Source organism: Felis catus, chromosome D1 (genome assembly GCF_018350175.1).
Source record: "Felis catus isolate Fca126 chromosome D1, F.catus_Fca126_mat1.0, whole genome shotgun sequence".
In the NCBI taxonomy this organism is placed as follows: Eukaryota; Metazoa; Chordata; class Mammalia; order Carnivora; family Felidae; genus Felis; species Felis catus.
This window is the reverse complement of record NC_058377.1, coordinates 17,621,627-17,641,732: the sequence shown is the minus strand read 5'-3', so window position 1 is coordinate 17,641,732 and position 20,106 is coordinate 17,621,627. Positions and strand designations below refer to the sequence as shown.

The window sequence follows — 20,106 nt, the reverse complement described above, 5'->3', positions numbered from 1 at the left end:
TGTTTATTTCAGGAATCCCCTGGTGAACGCCTGCGGGCCTCAAAGAGCGACCCCAGACGGGTATCTGAAAGGCCACGGTCAACCCCAACTGCTCACAATAGCCGGAGCGGAGAGGGTTTGGGTTTCCAGAAGGCGTGCACAGTTCGGCAATGTTTAATTTTTTAAAAGCTAATTATGAATTTTAAATGAAAAAAAAAAAAACAAAACAGATTAAAGAGCGCCCGGGCGGCTCAATCGGTTACGCGTCTGACTTCGTCTCAGGTCATGATCTCCTGGTTCCGGAGTTTGAGCCCCACGTCGGGCCCTGTGATGACAGCCCTGAGCCTGGAGCCTGCTTCGGATTCTGTGTCTCCCTCTCTCTCCCTCTCCCCCGCTCGCACTCTGTCGGTCTCTTTCTCTCTCTCAAAAATAAACTTAGAAAAAAAAAGAAAGGTTAAAAACAGTAAGCACTCAAAATGTCACATATCCGTATAGAACTTTTTAGCTTACGAGGTGTTAAAGTTAGTTGTAGGGTTCCTTCTTTTTCCTGGGCAGAGGGACTCTTGAGAAGTTAAGGGGCACACGATGTTAATAAACATACATACAGATATTGCTGTATGTGCGTGTGTGTGCACACGTGCATGTTTAGCAATAACAATAGCTAAAAATAATAATAGCAAAAATAACCCAATCTCCTTCTCTCCCCACTTCTTGAGTCACTGTCTATACCAGCAGGCAACACCTAGGATGTGGCCTACAGACCTTAGAACTTTCTGTGATGTTCTACAGTTTACAAAGCACTTTCAAGCATACAATTTTGGTTGAGTTTCAGAATATCCCCATAAGATGAAGAGGTAGGTGATGGTCTTTCCATTCTATAGTTGAAGAAAACAAAGTTCATGAGAGGTAGGTTTTCCCCAAATACATAGCTGGCTAGCAGGAGGCCCAGGGTCTGAACCCGAGTCCTCTGCTTTAAAATTCAACACATCTTGGGGCGCCTGGGTGGCTCAGTCGGTTAAGCTTCCGACTCTTGATCTTGGCTCAGGTCATGATCTCACAGTTTGTGGGCTCGAGCCCTGCATCGGGCTCTGTGCTGATAGCGTAGAGTCTGCTGGTGACTCACCTCTCTCTTCCTCTCTGTCTGCCCTTCCCCTGCTTGCACTGTCTCTCAAATTAAGTAACTAAACTTAAAAACAAAAATTCCACACATCTTTAAAATCCCTAGGATATCCTCCCTCCAGATAAGCAGAATTTTCAGTCCCAAAACCTATCCCTTGCAGCTCCAAAGACTTTTATTGCAGCTTGGGATAGAGATATATTGGTTTCATTTTGACTAGAGATCTTACTAAAAGGTAATGTATATATCTCTACTCTCCCTTAAAGAGTACTTGAAAGATAATTTAGTCAATGACTCAAGTCGTAACTGTGAACTCCTCTTAAAAGCAATCATGCCCTTGGGGGTAGCAAGTGTTTGGCCTCTGTTGGCTGCAGCACTAAATAGTCCCTAGTTGCTTTTTTCTTTTTCTTTTTCTCTTTTTCTTTTCTTTTCTTTCTTTCTCTTTTTCTTTTCTTTTTCTTTCTTTCCCTTCCTTCCTTCCTTCCTTCCTTCCTTCCTTCCTTCCTTCCTTCCTTCCTTCCTTTTTCTTCTCTTCTCTTCTCTTCTCTTCTCTTCTCTTCTCTTCTCTTCTCTTCTCTTTTCTTTCTTTCCTTCCTTTGCAGGTCTATTTTTTTCCAGGTTTTTAAACTCCTTTCTCCCACCAGGTTTTTATCTGCTACTGTTGGTATGCTTGCTTTTAGCAGCCCCCTCTACCAGCTCAAATTTGCAGTTCTTATTTGCGAAGGGATGGAAACACCAGATCATTAAACACATTACAATTGTTTCTAAAATAAAACTTTAAGGCCCTGAGAAAGGGCTTGGTACGAGGTCTCATTTTGCTTCCTTATTCTTAGTTGGGTTCTAAATGGGTGAGGCTTCGGGCTCCCTGGATAAGTGAGGCACTACAGTAGGTCTGGGTAGCTCCCTTTTACATTGGGCTCACCCTTTGGTTCAATTTCTATTGAGTACATAGCTCTCCTATTACCCTTCTTAGCCTGGGATAGGGCTCTCGGCATGATGGTTGTTCAAACCACTGTAATTGACAGTGTAAACTCAATTGTCTAGGGCTGGGAGCAGTTACCAAATTGGTTATGAAAAGGCTGTGTGAACCTGAGTCAGAGGATTCTCTAATCATGTATCTGTTTCCCTACCTATAAAAGGGAAATAATCTCTGATTCTTACTCAGATCTCAAGGGCTAGGGCTAAAATATCTATGAAACATTCCAAGGAAGGCTCTCCTTGCTCTGGTCACCAAAACAATATGACGGTAATGACTGTTGTTCATTTATTACCTGGGAGACCTACTTGCTTGCTGCCAGAGCACGACGCCTGTCATTTCGTAGGTGCTTATTAGATCTACGGGGAGTGAATGCGTGAACACTTTCAACAATCCTAGAACACAGGACACTGGGTCTCAGAGAAGTCAAATGATTTCCCGAAGATCGTACACCTAGGAAGTGGCAGAATACCACCTGGTTCTGAGCGGATCCAGAATCAACTCTCTCTCCACTGTATCACACGGACTTGAAAAGTCACACCACACCAGGCTGATTTCCTTTCATACAGGGTTCCTAGAAATAAGGATCCGGCAAATGCTATAATTATTGTATGCGTGCGTACAGTACATGTATGCACGCACTTTGATAAAACATATATTTCAGTCTACCCATCACCCTCTTTAAGTATAATATCCGCAGGTGGACAACGTTCAATTATCAGATGACATCCAGTTAGGCCAGAGCACAGTGGGATCATTTGTGCGTTCACTGATCCATTTACTCCATCAACAGATGTGTATCGAGCAGGTACTATGGCTGTGTTGTGCCCTGATTGCAGCCATTCCCAGCACAGATGAGACATAGTAGGCCTGAGCATACACGTATGTGCGCTCGTATACGCGTATGCATGTATGTATGTATGTATTGTCTCTGGAGGTCAAGATGGGGTCACATGGGTTGAGATAGGATTAATTAACACGTCACCGTCATCCAGGTGGGAGGTCTCCGGCGACATGTCGTAGGACTCTGCGTGTGGCCAGTCTAATGTTATCAGTAAATTGGATGAAGATACAGCACGCGTACTTCATAAATCTCCGTGTGAGGAACAGGACTACCTAGTACTTTGCCCAAAGATGTCAATTTTTTTTTTTTTGAAAGCTTGAAAATATGGAAGGAAGGGAAGAAAGGAATAAGATAAAACATAGGGAGCAAATGTCACAATCGTTTACTTAGAATATGAAACTTAAATGTACAAGTTGAGGCAACATTTAACATTTAAAAATACTCGAGAGACATTAATGAATTCTAAGAGCATGCAAGTTGACAGTGTGATAGAATTATCTTCTTAAAAAATCTGGAGGCTCGGCGGCACGAATGGAAGTAGAGCATCAAGGAAGCTTCCCCTATTTGACCATATAAGTTCCATGAAGACAGGCCTACTACTGTCTCATCTGGGCTGTGAATGACTGCAATCAGGGCACAACACAGACACAGTACCTCCTCGATACACATCTGTTGAATGAGTAAATGGATCAGTGAACGCACAAATGATCCCACTGTGCTCTGGCCTAACCGGATGTCATCTGATAATTGAACGTCGTCCACCTGTGGATATTATACTTAAAGAGGGTGATCGGTAGACTGAAATATATGTGTATCAAAGTATTGAGGCACAAATGAGTTCAAAGAGGTCATCAGAACACCGTAAAAAGAAGTACTTGAAACAACCTAATGTCCATCGACAGGGTGGTAAGCAAATAAAATTACACTGAAACCATAGAATGTTACATGGTCGTCAACAAAAGTCATACAACTATCTGCCATGAAACAACCTATATATCCTATTTTTTAAAAAGTTTTAATGCTTATTTATTTTCAAGAGAGAGAGACAGAGCATGAGCGGGGGAGGGGCAGAGAGAGAGGCAGACACAGAATCCGAAGCAGGCTCCGGGCTCCGAGAGGTCAGCACAGAGCCGGACACGGGGCTTGAACCTGTGAACCAGGAGATCATGACCTGAGCCAAAGTCAGATGCTCAACCGACTGAGCCACCTAGATGACCCTGTAAATCCTATTTTTTAATTTAAAGAGAAAGTTGCAGAAGAATACACACAGCATAATTTATACACATAGACGTACATGCGTGTGAATTTTCAAAACCCACAAACATTTGGACATTTGCATTTGTACCCATGTCCGCACATGTGCAGGAAGAAAAGTCTTCTAGACATTTACACACCACAGTGAAAACAGGATTTACCTCTGGGAGGAGGGCTGAGAGGGACAGGGATCCAAAGTCTTCCTTTTTATCTCTACTATTAAATTTTTTTTCCTACCAGAGGTATTCATGTATTCTGCGTGTCGTTGCTTTAAGTAAAGCAGTCGAGAACCTGATGTGTGGAATCATCCGGGGAATTCCAAATGTCTACATGTAAAGGGGAAGGTTTTGGGGTGATAGCTCTTCTCAAATATTGAAGGGCTGTCAGGTGGAGGAGAAGGACTCAGGCCCTGGAGCTAAGGCAGGCAGAGTGACAACTCCTAGAGATGGTGACCATGGGGACATTGATCGGGGTCCAACAGGAGAAAAAGTGGCCTAACAGTACAACCACTGACCCTGGAGTAGGCTGTATTTTGGGTAGCGAGGCCAAAAGCCCTGAGCGAGCTTTGGCACAGATGTGGGGGCAAGGGCCATCTGACAGGGGTGTGAGACCATTTCATCACATACAATTAATATTTTAACACACGCACGCACGCGCGCACAAAAGCTCAGATGGTAAAAACTGAATATATCTGGCTTTATAAAAATTTGCTCTGTTTTTTCATTTAAAATGTCACTGCAGACAGTGAAAGCTTAGTCCTAAGATGTTATATTACGAATAAGCCAGAGTATTGACACGCAAGATGGAAGGGAGGAAGAAAAAGCCTTTGTGCCAGATAGCAGAGGTCTGTGGCGCCCTTCTGGGAACAGGGGACCTTTGACCTGAGGGATCTTTTCGCCCTGAGAGTCTGTATGTCTCTGACTCACTCCAGATAGAGAGATTCAACCCAAACTTGTCTCCACGGTTGATGAAAAATAGTCACAGTGACATCAGGTGTCATTGGATATTCCCAGCTCCCACTGTTTCCGTTAAACGGCCAGGAGAGGGCAGTCCCAGGAGAGCCACATAACCCACCAAGGGGCATTTGTTAAGGGGCCCGTTCTGGCTTGGGTTACTAGCTTAGCTCAAAGAGTTTAAAACACTGGGTCGGTCAGAGTCCTCTCTGCAGACCCTGGGTCCCCGAAGGGTGGCCCCTAGCACCCCAGCAACCACTGAGCCTCAGCCAACAGCTCCCAGCGCTGGCCAGCAAACTGCGGAGTTGGGAAATATTTACCGGAGCAGACTGGATGGAGCCCATGACATACTCTATTTGCATAAACCCAACAAGCTCACCTTCCTGGGGTAAGGTGTGAGATTGTGTGGATCACTTGCTGAGAAAAAGACACCAGGAGCAGAGCAGCACGAAGGGAAGTAGGCCCCCGAAAGCAGAGAGATGGGAGTTCACGACACCCAGGGCAGAGGGACGGGTGGGTGGGCGGATGGGCTCATGCCAACTATCTCTCAATCCATTTATTTAGGAAACATGTACTGAGTGTCTACTCTATTACACGCCTCTACTGTAATAAATAAACCACAGACCCTCTCCTCAATTATTTCACAGTCTGGTCGGGGGGGGCAGACCCACTCCCAGTAGAAGCCTGTTGAGATACAGAAGGTGGAGGGGGTGGTCCCAGAGGGCGCCCTGGAGAAGGAGGCATGAAAGCTGATGCCAGGGCTCACTCAAAACAGACTCAAGATGCTTGTGTATACCTGTTCCTCTCTACCTTCAGGACACTTCCATCATCCCAAGGAGGATTCTCATTGATTCTTTTTTTTTTTTTTTAAGTTCACTTATTTATTTTGAGAGAGTGAGTAAGGGAGGGGCAGAGAGAGAGAGAGAGGGAGAGAGAGAGAATCCCAAGCAAGCTCCGCACTGTCAGCACAAAGCCCGATTCAGGGCTTGAACTCACAAACCATGAGATCATGACCTGAATCAAAATCGAGAGTCAGATGCTTAACTGACTGAGCCACCCAGGAGCCCTGGATTCTCATGGGTTCTAATAAGCACCCAGGCAGTACTTAGAAGTCCTTAGGATCTGGGAAAGAGGGGAGCTGAAGCCCTCTTGTGAAGCTGGACTCCCCAGATCCTCTTCCCGCAGAGCATCCTGTTCCCTGCCTGAGCATTCCCGAAGAATCCTGGGTCCTCACTGAGCTGCCAGGTCCTGGGCAAAGTCCGAACCCCAGGTCCTGCTGTTCCCTGCTCTGCTTTATGCCAGGAAAGTGTCTGTCTCTCCCAGGCCCCTGGGCAAGGCCAAGCTCTGGGAAGTACTCTGCGAGCCAGGAAGCTGCCCTCCGTGTTGCCAGGCTAAGTGTAAGGGGAAGTACCAAGTCCTGAGAAAGGAAGTTGGTTCTGGTTCATGTCAGAGAGGAAGAGACTCCTTGCCTCTGGGCGGCTGCACTGCTCCCCCTTCCAGACAGAGCCGTGTTAACCTGTTCTGGCCCGGTGGTTCAGTGGTTCCTGCTCTAGCAACTTGATCCCTCCTCTTCGTAAGGGTCCCGGGCCAGAGCGAGGGGGACTGAAGTACTCCACCACTGCCCCCTGCAGGAATCAGCGTGTACCCCCAGCGACTGGGTGTCCAAATCTTTGCAGGCCTCAGTTTACCAGCTACACAAGGGGTCTACAAAGCCTGCTTCCGATCCTTCAGATGCACCCCTTCATAGGGATGGGGTAAAGTTTAAACAACTTTCTTGCTATGATCACACACTTTCTTTTTTTTTTTTTTTTTGAGAGAGAGAGAAAGAGAGAGAGTATGAGCAGGGGGAGAGGGGGCAGAGGGAGACAGAGAAAGAATCTTAAGCAAGTTCCATGCTCAGCATGGAGCCCGAAGCAGGGCTCAATGCTGCGACCCGGGGATCACGAACTGAGCCAAAATCAGGAGTCTGGACGCTCGACCAACTGAGCCACCCAGGTGCCCAGGATCGCACACTTTTCTTTGAAAGATGTCATCAGAGGGAAAGGCAAGATTAATCTGTAATTTACCTTAAGCAAATACTATAGATGATGCTTGGTTCTAACTGACTGTAAAAGGGCGTTCTTCGTTTGCCTGAAAAGATGTGGTCTAACATTCCTTTAAATAGCAGGCTCTCTTTTGGGAGGAAAATCAGATTTAGTTCACAAACTTTGACTTAAATGTGCATTTCAGGAGCCACCCTCTTAGGTACAGTGAGACATGCCTGTGTTTACCTGGCACAGACCAAGCCTGGCATATTTCTCTTATTATTGAGGTAGCAACGGCATGAGTCAGGTACAAGGACACGGGTAAGAACACTCAGGAGAATCTGAATCTGAGCAGAACTGCCACCTGGAAAAAGGTGAACCCCAGGCCTCCAGAGCCTTCTGAGGGCAGAGCTAAGACGAAGAGGCACACAGGAGCCAGGCTGACGCGAGATGGGACAGCTGGGGCCAATGTTATTGTGACAGCACCAATAACTCATGTTCATTGAGCATCTACTGTGTCCCAGACACTTTACATTCAAAATCTCATTTCATCCTCCTCCTGACAATGCTGTAAGGTCCGTGCTATTATTTCCCCCCATTTTACAGAGGCAGAAACTGAGGCTGAGAGAAGGTGGAATGACCAGATGACGCAGAGCCTATTGGTAGAGCCAAGATTTGAATCCAGGTCTGTGTGATGCCACAGCTGGACCTCTGACCACGACACTGTCACCTGTAAGCCTCGAAGCAGGGACACCCTGCGGTAGTCTATGCCAACAAAGCCTGTGCTACTTTCGCAGAAGATGCCGGTGCAGGAGAGGGGCGCTAAGAAACAAAAGCAAAACAGGATGTGAACCAAGGATCCTTGGGGGTTGTGAGCCAAGGGGGTTTTTCGTGGCCACGCAGGGCAGAGGGAGGGGAGTCTTGACTCTGGAGAGCAGCGGGGGCAGCTGCGATTCGCAGAATAAGCTGAATTTGGAGACAACAGACCCGTACTGAACACGGTGCCGATTGGCGAGGAGACTCAGAATAAAGGTAAACTGAACAGGCCTCAGCTCCCCACTTAGCCGCAAGCCACTTTACCACTTGAGGCGACTGACCAGGTACATTGGTGTAGCGCCTGAGCCCTGAGGGTGGCCTTCAAAGCCATTCTTGGGCTGGACCAAGAGAAGGAAGTTTGAGATGGAAAAAGCGTATTTTCAGCTGCAGCTGGGAGCCTGGGAGAAGTAATCTCCTGGTAGGGGGCAGAGAGAAATCCGGGTCCCACCCCCTGCCCTGCAGGCACATACACAGGCAAACAGTCCTCTCCCTGCGCCCTTCTCACGCACAGGCCCAGGGAGGCGCTTCTCGTGGGGCCAGGGGAACCCTTCTCCACCCCACCCTTTACCTGGCAACCTTCCCTGGGCCTGCAGATACGATCTCTGTCACCCCAGCTGGCAAGCCGTGGCTGTAAGAGGTCTGCGGGAGCCGATATGAGTGAGAGGACTCTAGAGACGTGGAAAAGTACTGTAGAGATGTCGAATGAGGGGCTCTGGGTAACGTTAGGTCGTGTCTCACCTGCAGGAGAGTGCTTGTGCGCGCTCTCTCTCTCCGTCTCTCTCAGCCCGACACAGTATAGAATCACACAGGCCTGTTGTATATCTGAGCTCCACCTTGGGTAAGTTACTTAACCTCTCTGAGCTATCGTTTCCCCAGCTACAAAATGGGAATAATAACGCTTACCTCACCAGGATGGCGTAACAATTAAGTAACAGCAAATAAGATATAACTCTATGTAAAGCGCCTGGCACCTTCCCCCATCCTTGGTTTGAATCCTGGCTCTAAGCAAGTCCCTTGGGCTCTCCAAGACTCAGTTTCCTCTTCTGGAAAATGGGGATCACAAAAGCTACTGCCCTGGGTTGCTTTTGGACTTTAAACGAGATACTACTTGCTGAAGAACTCAACCCAGGGTGCTTATTAAGCCGAGGGCTCAGCGCGTGGTGTCAGCTGCTTCCGTGACTGGGGCCAGATCCAGCTTCCCTGTCAACACCGCTGCTCCGAAAGGATTCCCACATGGGGGAGACCTGGCCTTGCTTTTAGTCCCACCAGGGTCTCACCGGTATCCGCCAAAGGCAACTCACCGAGATCTCCAAGGAAAGTCCACCTCTGTATCCCTGCAGAATCAGGGAGACTGGATGCGTGCCTCTGCCTTGCATCCTTGCTGCTCTCCCACCCACACCTGAGCAGAGAGGAACACTCTGCACGCCCCGTCTAGAGGCATCCAGGGACTCGTTGCCAGTGCCGGAGCCGGTGCCCCAGAGGGGCTCTGTGGTGGTGTTTGCGCAGCCTGGTGACCAGAGTGTGCTGGGCACAGGCCTCCTGAGAAGCCCCAGCCGCTCCCGCTCCTCATCTGCCTCACTGCCCTGCTCTCAGCAAGCCTCGGTCCATCTAATGCTGGGGCCGCTGCCCCGGGGCCGCAGACGCAAAACAGCTGACCATCTGAGCCTCTGGCCAAAGAGCCAAGCTTGGCTGGCAAAGGAAGAGGAATTCGCACCTCTCCAAAAGCAAAGACTCTTATCACCTGCTTCCCACCCAAGCGTGGAGGGGGGCGGGGCTTAGACTGAGTGCTCGGGGATCTCAGAAAAAAAAGTACTCTTCTAGGAGCATCCGTAGTCCATCTAAACGGGTGCAAGCCCAGCTTAGCAGCCACACAGAGAGAAGAGAGGAAGAGAAAATGATGGGTTCTCATTCACCAGAAAATAATAAGAGCTGATGTTTATTGGTTGCTCACCGTAGGTCAGAGACTATTCTAAGTCCTATATCCTGGCTATAATTAATCCTTGCAACATGCCTAGCAAGTAGGCCCTATTAGTGGTCTCTCATCTTTGGATGAGGAATGTGAGGTCCAGGGAAGCCGATCGGCTCACCCATGGTGACTGATGCCTCCTCCAAAGAAGCAGGGCCGTGGAGGGCGCACAGCCACGCAGATCTGGAGTCCGGCGGGCTTGGCTTTCAACTTGCTTCTGGATGGCGTGATTGTGGGAAAATTCCTTAGCCTCTCGGTGCCTCAGTTTCCTCATCTACAGAACTGGAATGAGCCCAATACCTCACAGGATTGACAGAAGTATTCAATGGAACAACGGACCTTTGCGTTATAATAACAGGCGATGATGCATTTCGCACTCCGTGCCCGCACACAGGCAGGATCCAATAAATACCATTATTGTAGTATCTTGGCTATGGTGGGGAAATCACTCTGGAGAAAGCACTGATACAATCTCACCAGGTATCTCCTGCCTGAAAATTAATTCTGTTGCACGTCTACCTGGTGATTCCACGAACCCAGTTTTATTTCCTCTTCAGGCAGCAATGGCTTACATAGCCCCTGTTCTGATATTTTCAGGGATGTTTCGGACCTGTCTGCCCCATTGCATAGCAAGTACATTCTCTGAGGGCACAGGCTGCGCGTGTTATTTCTGGGGTGCGTCTTTCTAGTGCTGGGGAGACTCTGTTTCCCACTCCCTTATATTTCTACGCGCAAGGACTACAGCCACGGGTAAATCTTGCGCTCTGCCTCCTGGTGGAAGTGACCTGTTTTCCTGGTGGGTCTAGGTCAGCTGTCCTCGCTGGGGATGACGGGCAACCTGGAAATTGTTTCCTGAAATCAATGGGGCGGTTTTTCTGGCTAATGAGGAGGCTCGATTTGCATGGACTGGGCAGAAGGCAGGCACTCCAGACCTCCTGCAATGCAGAAGACTATACCAAACAAGGGCCACTTGTGTCCATGCCCCTTTCATACAACTTTCAAATGCCCCATGGGACATTTGTGTGTCAGCCAGTAGCCGGCCTAGAGTCACGTGAGCCTAGAACCCAATTTCATTATTCATGCGAGCACAGAGTATCTTTCGCACACTTTTATTTTTTCCTTTCTTTTTAAAGTTAACTTACTGATTTTGAGAGAGGGAGAGAGAGAGAGAGAGAGAGAGAGAGAGAGAGAGAGAGCAAGAGTGAGCGGAGAAGGGGCAGAGAGAGAGAGGGAGAGAGAGAATCCCAAGCAGGCTCTACACCACCGGGGCAGACCCCCATGCGGGACTCGAGCCCACGAACCGCGAGACCATGACCTGAGCGAAAATCAAGAGTCAGACGCTTCACCGACTGAGCCACCCAGGCGCCCTACTTTGGCACACTTTTAATACACCCCGGCTTTTCCCACGGATGCCATTTTCTGTATAAATGAAGGAAAGATTTTTATCTTATTTTGCTTGGACCTGTATTGAGAGTTGTTTAACAACGTTTTGGAAAATCTTGGCTTTTGAGCTGCCGGTAGAACATACTGATATCAGTCTGGATTTGTGTCTGTCACGGGGCACAAGCATCCTACTATCTCGCTAAACATGCCAGGGGAGTATGCACAAAGACTTCCTTGCTGAAATACATATTATTTTATTTTAAATTACTTCCCATTCTTTTAAAATCAGAGCATCTTGTTGATGCTTATTTATGTCTTCTATAAATTTCATTCTAGGATATTAAAGGAGCTTTATAGAATCCTTATTACAAGGGACATTGGGTCTGGTAAAGCTGAGGACAAGTTGCGTTTTAATTTTTTTTTTTTTAATGTTTATCTATTTTCAAGAGAGAGAGACAGAGAGACAGAGAGCAAGCTGGGGAGGGGAAGAGAGAGAGGGAGACACAGAATCGGAAGCAGGCTCCAGGCTCCGAGCTGTCGGCACAGAGCCCGACACACGGGGCTTGATCCCACGAACCGTGAGACCGTGACCTGAGCCAGAGCCGGACGTTTCACTGACTGAGCCACCCAAGCACCCCCGGAACAAGTTTTAGAAGGAAGTGGATGTGTGGGGGTTAGTCCCTTCTGGTCCCTCTTTTCAGACCTGCCTGTTGGCTAGAAGGGTACTATAAGGTCTGTTCTCTATCACCTCTACCTATGCCGGGGGGGTTGTATTTAATTCTTTGAAAGCCCACTGTGGCCTTGCAGCAAAACCATGTCCCCAGCCACAGTTCTGTCAGGCTCCAGGGTCTATTTTTCAATTGCTTTGGTACCTCAGAGGGGAAAAAAAGGAGGGATATTACGTATCAAGACTTTCAACCCACCCTTACTGCCTGGGGTTGAGCAAAATGAGGTTCGCCGGCTCCTCGGCCTCTTTTCTCTCTTAGCTTGACCGTCCCCCATCCCCCCCCAAATCCTGTCTCCACTTGGAAGCACGGAACCAGAGCTGAGTGCTGCCGCAGATGGAAACAAGTGTCAGAGGACCGACAGTCTTCCCATCCTTAACGCCCATTCCCCAAGGTCTCGCAGGGAGATCTCAGAGCCTCCCTCCGGCTCCCTGGGTCCCTTACCCCTGCCTGGCTCTACGTGCCTGTCCAGCTTTTTGAGACTCGCAGAACCAGCCCCATTGGCATTATTATCACGGTGCAGGGGATCTCCCTCTCCTCCACAGCCTCCTCCGCTGCACTTTCTGTCCCACTGGCCAAGAGCTCCTATGGGCAGGGCCCATGTTCTAGTCCCCTCTGACTCCTTACTACCCAGCTAAGTACAGGTCTGTGGTATGAGATGGTCGAACTTGGTCAATTAGCTCCTTCCCTTGCCCTCTGGTGCTCGGCTCCTGTGATGCCTGTTCTCCTGAGACTGCTGCCTGAGTGTCCAGGGGAGAGGGCTCACATGCGACCACTGCAGACCCTCACTTGCCAGCCTGAGAGCCTGGTCTGGCCTTCCCTGTGTTCCCCTCATGGGCCCCTCTGGAGAAGCCTATCATTCTGGACCCTCGCAGACCTTCCCTTAGGCTGAATTTTGTTGATTTTATAATTTTTTAAAAATGGTTATTGAGATACAGCGTGAGCAGGGGAGAGGCAGACTGAGTGGGGGGGAGAGCAGGCTCCAGGCTCCGAGCTGTCCGCACAGAGCCTGACGCGAGGCTCGAACTAATGAATCGTGAGATCATGACCCGAGCCGAAGTCGGACGCTTGACCGACTGAGCCACCCAGGAGCCCCTGAATTTTGCTGATTTTAGAAAGGATGCCCCATCGAGCCAACTGAACACTACAAATCAACACATACCAGGAACTGCCAGAGAACCATGGCCGTTCACGTTCAAGAAAACAACGAAGAAAAATCCCATCCCATTTAAAGCTAACTGCTATACAGGGGCACACTGGGGTCACTGCTCTGGGCTGGCTGGCGTGAGAAAGTCATATATTGGCGCAGGTGGGCTGAGAAAGCCATCAAGCCTAGGGCTGAGAGAAAACCCCAGGTCACGGATTCTCCACTTTGGTGGCAGGAAGCTTAGGGACAAGGATACCTGCCAACTTGCTTCAGATCTCCTTCTGGCCTCAGAGAACTTTTGGAGTCTTCCAGCAAGATGGCATTCAACAACATACATGGAAACGTCGCTCTGATCCACCTGGTGGAAACTCACGGCCCAGGGCATGAGGGATTCAGAAGTCACCAGGACAGAACAGCTTGAGGCCTCCTAGGTGCGCACCTGCTACTGTGGGCTCTCCAACCCCCGGAAGCTGGTTCTACTTCCCAACGTCCTTCTGAAGCTAGCTGTTGGTCCAAAGAGCAGGGAATGGAAACGGGGTCCTCTGGGCTCCTGAACTCAGTGACAGGGCACCCAGCCCCTCTACTCTCTCGGACGAGTCCTTCTCCTCTTCTGACCACACCTTCTAGTTGGGTCTGCCCTCTGTCCATGTTCTCTCTTTTCTGTCACCTATGCTGATGGCATCTCCTATCCCTCCCCAGGCCCACACCCAAGGTCTCCATCATCCCCCAAAGCCTTCCTTTCACACCGTCTCCATTTTAAGCCAACACCCCACCCCTTTGTCGCCTCATGTCCATATTTCCTTCATCTCCTGGATTCCAACTTGTCCCCCGGCTACAGCAATCTGGCATCTGCTCTTACCACGGCCACCACAATAAGGCCATTGCTGCTCTTGTCACTGACAAACCAGAAGCTGTTTTCAGGCTTTGGGCTCTACAGACACTGGGGCCTGTCCCCACTGTCACGAAAATCTCTCCTTTGTGGGTGTGGTTCTCCTCCTGTCCCCCTAACCATTCCTTCTTCTTCTTGTCCACAGGCACCCACTCTTCTGTCCCTTTATGTGTTTCTTCTGTGGGTCTTCCCAGGGTCCCCATCCCATTCTGCAAACCATGTCAGGGGACCTCACTGCCTCCCACCATTTCAGTTACCATGATTCCACGGTGACTCCCTGATATGCATCCTGACCTGTGCCCCAGGCTCCGGATCCCAACTTCTCACCCTGTATCGGTACCTGCAGCCCATCATCTGCCCCTTCCTCCTCCTTCTACCATCTGGACATACTTGCTCCAGCTCCTGGCCTCTTGATCTCTGCTTGCAGTCCCTCTAATGCTTAGCATCCCGAGCTAGAAACCTAAGAATCGTGCTGGTCTCTTCCTATGTCTTTGCTGTCTGCGTCCAACCTGTTGCCCCAATCCTCTTGACGTTCTATCAGATCTCCCTCTTGAACTTGGTTCTCTCCACGCATGCTGACATAATCATAAGAATAGCAAATACTTATACAGCACAGACGTTCTAGACCCTTGTCACAAAGGTACACACCCTCTCATTTAACCCTCACAACAACCTTGTGAGACAGGTACCGTTATTCTCCCCTTTTTCCAGAAGAGAAGGTTAATTTTTCTTAATGTTTTTATTTATTTTTGGGAAAGAGAGAGAGAGAGAACACACATGGGAGAGGGGCGGGGGGGCGGGGGGTGGGCAGGGGATCCGAAGCAGGCTCTGTGCTAACAGCAGAGAGCCCAACGTGGGGCTCAAGTTCACAAACCATGAGATCATGACCTGAGCCGAAGTCAGACACTTAACCAACTGAGCCACCCAGGTGCCCCTCCGGAAGAGGAGATTGAGATTCACATAGAAAGTGAAGAATTTGTTTACGTTTATTTATTTATTGAGAGAGAGAGAGCACGTGCACAGAAGGGTCAGAGAGAGAGGGAGAGAGAGAATCCCAAAGCAGGCTCTGCATTGTCAGCGCAGAGCCCTATATGGGGCTCAAACTCACGAACCCTGAGCTCATGACCTGAGCCAAAGTCTGATGCTTAACTGACTGAGCCACCTAGGTGCCCCAAAGCTGAAGCATTTGCCCCAGGCCACACAGCCAGGATTCTAACCCAGGCAGTCTGATTCTGTGTTCGCGTGCTTGACCTCTTCGCCATAATCCCTCTCCTTAGCTTTGCCTGCTTCTTCCTACAACAGCAACATTCCATCAGGCCTCTCCTTCGTCCCTCCTTCCCTCCTCACCCCCCCCCCCCCAATGCCCTTCCATTAAATGAGACTAGTCACCCTGGAAAATGCCTAGTGGCTCCCTACTGCCCACAGGACAAAATGCCTTGCTGGGCATTCAAAGTTCTTCACAGCCCGGCCTGACCCACAGTCCTGCCTTCACCACCCACCATCTGGGCCCATGCTGATCTTCTCACACTTGCCCTGAAGCCAGGCCTTTTTGCAAGTGAGCCCTCACACTCACCGTCTCCTAGGCCTAGAATATTCTTGCCGCCCTACTCTGTCAGTCAAACCCCCTGCTCTTCCCTTCCCGAAGTCACCCGCTTCGGACCTCATCCCCTTGGTGCTGTGCTCAGGCGGTATCCAGGAGCTCACGGAGCCACGGCATAATTCTGCAGTTTGTCTCCTTACTCACGACACCCTCTCGCTCACGCTTAGGAACGCCCAGTTCTTCAAAGAATGAACGATTGGCCACCGATCCAGGCTGCTGGGTCCTTCTGCCTCTGCCCCTAAATTTCCAATGATTCTTTTCACTGGATCACACAAAATCGTAACGACTGGAAAGATTTCATGGGCCTCAGTTCTCCCCCACCCCTCTCTACAGCTCAGGGTGAAGAGCTGGACACCCTCCTCCCTATTTCTTTTCAAAGAAAAAAGCGAAAGGAGGGTGGGAGTCAAACCAACCAGTCAGAACAGGGCATGAGAAAAATGAGGGAACGGAACAGACAGACTGCGGGAGGCTGAGAGATCACCTCGCGCAGACTTCTTTATCTTATCCGAGAGGAAACCGCGGCCCGGAAAGATGGAGAGGTTTGTATAAAGGACAACAAGTCCGGCTCCCTGTCTGGGGATCTGGCCTTAACCTCTTGCCTTTCCACTCGCTTGTCTTCCCTAGGGAGCGCAGAGGGAGCTCAGAGTGGCCCTGCTTCTGGGTCCCTGGATCTTCCCACAACTATCCCCCAACCCCGCTCAGGCGGCTTTCCTGGGACCAGGAAGTTAACAGATTCAGCGCAAAACTTCCTGATGAGCCAATGTCCCTTGCTCCTGCAGCTACAGGACTGCCCTATGGCCAGTCCTGACTGCAACTCCCAGTTGCAACAGCTGGCTTGAGGCTTTCCAACCTGGGCTTCACCGAGGCCAGTGGCTCATCCTTTGCTCTCCTGTGTCTGCCAACCCCTTCTCTGTCCCATACCGGCCGCTCCTACGCAACCGCTCTTTCTTCCCTTCCCCACACCCTCCGCCAGCCATTTCCTCCCAGTTAGTCACCGTGAGGTCATGCTCAGCCTCTGGCTCCCAGGCCTCTCCCTGAGGACCGTGTGTGTGCCGGGAGAGGAGAGAGACCGTAGGGGAGGATGTAGCAAGGCACCAGGGGAAAAATGGGCTCTGGAGTCAAAGGGATGGGAGTTCGAATCCTGGCTCTGCCAGCTGGTCAGTCATGTGACCTTTGGCCAATTATCTACTCTCCCAAATCCTTTGCAAAAAAAAAAGGGGGGGAGGGGATGGCTGCCGAGGAGTCACCGATCTTTTCCTGTCTGGTGGGGATGGTAACACTTGTAAGGAGCCCAAAGTGCCTCGCGTCGAACTTGGATGTTGGTTTACTTCCCCCTCATGGTGAAGTGTGCAGGTGGCCTGGAGACCCCGGGTGCCCACCTGGAGGCCTGCAGGCGAGCTCGTGTGAATGTGAGGCGGTGGGGCTAGGTATCTGATGGCTTCAAGGGACAGAGTGACACGTAGCAAGGAGGGGCCTTGTGGGGCCCACGGATGTGTACGCTCGTGAGCAGAGGGCTCCGGCATGAGCGTGTAAAGGAGTGTGACCAGGCTGAGCCTCTTTCTCCAAAACTCCCCTCTTCTTGAAAAGAAAGATATGTCATGTCCATTCTTATCAGTAATGAGAAATCCAAACACCCTTTCCAGGGGAGGGAGGGAGGGAACAACCCACCCCGTGGGGCTCATCTAAGCAGAGGAGACTCAAGGCCCACTCTTGCCAGAAGCCAGGAACTGTCTCCCGACTGGTGGAGAAGCCACACCCCAGAAGATGTTCAAAGGGTCAGGGGCCTCTCTGCAGGCTGCCTAGGGCCAGAGGGGCTGTCCCCCAGCCTCGTCCCAAGCACGAGGGTTTCTCAAGCTTCCAAAAGATCGCACAGGCAGCCAAACCCACCAGGCCTGTGGAGCAGGCCACCTCCAAACTGGGCTGGTGTGGTCATATCTCGGTGTGGAATGGGCCCCTCCCATGCATCTTCTCCAAGGGCCTTGGACAGTGAGACGTGGGCCCCAGGCTGCCATCCTGAGTCCTCAGGGTGAGCCAACATCCCAACCTGCTTAGGACTCTCCTTCAGGATCACAGAATCCTTGGGAATCTCCTCCGTCCTCCTGCCCTTAAAGCAAACCTGGCAAAACCATCCCTTAGAGAAGAATCTGTCTCCCATTTAAAGACCAGGGGTGAGAAGCTGATTCTGCTATCTTTCCCTTGGCCGTTCCGGTGTTTAATCAACCAGGTTGGCGGCAATTTCTTCCTTGAGGCTGTCTCTTTAACCGAAGGCTCTTTCTGTTTCAGGCCTCAAGTTCAGAGAGTCGTTAGCAAACTTCCCCAGCGAACAAAATACACAAAAGTGACTGCCTACCAGGTTTTGGCTGACGACTCCAGAGTATTCCTCTCTCTGACCACGAGGGATGCACCCAGAAAGTACCCAGCCCTTTAGAAAACGTTAGTAGTGGCTTCAAATCACGCTCGAGATAAAGGAGAACATAAGCCTGAGTCTGCTCTCCAGTCCCACCCCAGGCTGCCACCTAAACTTGGACGGAGTATATCAGAGCAGGAGGGAGCCCGTGATTATCCGATGCACCCCCACACTGGGATTGTCTTCCCTTCCAACCCACTCTTCTCTGCCTGACAAACTCCTACTCACCCTTTAGAGCCAGATTCAAGTATCACCTCCTCTGTGAAGCCTGCCTTGAGCTCCCAGGAAGAATGAACTCTTTGCATTTCTGGTTGACACACCTTCTACATACTTGTAGTGAAGCAGGGATGCGAGCGTATAATTATTCCCTTAGGAGTCTCTCTCTGTTCCTCCCTCTGCCTCTCCTTCTCTCTCTCTCTTCCACTCCCCATACTAGACTATAAATAAGCTTCTTCAGGGCAGAGACCACGTCTTAATTTTTTTGTGTTCCGACACCCGGCATAGTACACAGGCGCCCCACGCCGCCCCCCGCCCCCGGCAAATGGAATAAATTAATTTTTTTGTTTATTTATTTATTTTGAGGGGGAGAGAGAAAAAAATGCATGAATAGGGGAGGGGCAGAGAGTGAGGAGAGAGCGAGAATCCCAAGCAGGCTCTTCACCGTCAGCAAGGAGCCCAACTCGACTCGGGGCTTGAACCCATGAACCATGAGATCGTGACCTGAGCCAAAGTTGGACATTTAGACAACTGAACCACCCAGGTGCCCCGGAATAAATTAATTTTTCAGCTGACCCCACCTTAGCTCTCCTCCCCCCAACATATCCTCCCACATCTGCTCTGACATCACACCCTGTCCCGGTCCTCTCCCCTAGTGTCGCCACAAGCCCCTGATCTCAAGGGGAAAGTCATCCCCCCCCCCCCAGCTCCATCCTTCCATTTACACACCACAGCCTGCAGTCTGTCCAACACCACCTTCCCACCCCTGAAGCTCCTCCCCCGCCATGACTAACTCGAACCCCACCCGACTTGGTTTTCTTTAAAGGCACCAAGCTTGTCTACATCGTCCCACTGAGCCAGGCTCGATACTCCATCCTGGGCTCTTTTGTTCTGTTCCCCACCCCGTCCTGTTCCTTCTCTTCTCCTTTCAATCCCTGAGGAACCCAGGTACCCCATCTTTTGTGCCTCCATGAATTCCTCTCCGCACAGTTGGTCCACACCCACAGACTCGCTCGAGAGTCAACTGAGGCTAAGCTGGGACAGGAAGAGCTGCCATCTTGATTCTGCACCACATCAGGCGTATGCTTATTCCTCAATAATAATTGTCTCCACTTGTCAGCACTCTTTTGAGGGGAGAGTGAAGAGGAGACCCCAACATTGGATTATGGATTGGGGGAGGGGGTGGACACAAAGGCTCTTTATAGGACCCGTCTAAGCCTGAAAGCTGAGTCCATAAATAAACACCCTCAAACTTGATATAATCTTTACATCTCCTGCACCTGATGAAGTATAAGTACCCCCCCGCTCCCAAACATTTATAAAGGTTTTCTTCTGAAAATCCTTACCTGCCTGTTGAAATCTAGGCCATTTCGATCATTTCCTGAAAGAGATAAAAACGAAAACATGAATTGCTAGCAGGACTGGAACAGATAGAAGGTTGGAAAGGAATGGGGATGTTGGGAAGGGCTTGTCTATATTTTGAAAAAGAACCCCCGTTTCCCCCGTGGCCAGGATCCTCCACTTATCCTGCTTCCTGGAGGCGTCTTTGGAATATCTCCTCCAGGGAGGTGAACAACCAGGAAGACTGACTTGTCAGAGGTCACAAAGAGTCAACTGGGATTGAAATTGCCATCCCGGAGACATCCACTCCCTCACACAGAGATATGGCCTACGCTTTTGTGGCTAAGCCAGGAGTGACCAGCCACGGGTCCGAATGGAGCTGCCCTAAGAGGTTCCTCCACTATCCCAGCCCTCCTGGGGTGATGGCATCTAAGTCATGCCAGGTAGACAGGTGTCTGTTTTCTCCCCT

At 50.1% G+C, this 20,106-nt stretch overlaps 1 protein-coding gene across 2 annotated transcripts in view; it reads right to left on the bottom strand.

Annotated features, from left to right (window-relative positions):
* Positions 1-20,106, bottom strand: part of POU2F3 (POU class 2 homeobox 3) — a 79,629-nt gene that overhangs the window by 29,231 nt on the left and 30,292 nt on the right. For both annotated transcript variants that reach the window (XM_019811427.3, XM_045038425.1), the window contains exon 3: positions 19,643-19,677. In XM_019811427.3, the coding sequence (XP_019666986.3) occupies positions 19,643-19,677 (35 nt within the window). The remainder of the gene's footprint in view (positions 1-19,642; positions 19,678-20,106) is intronic.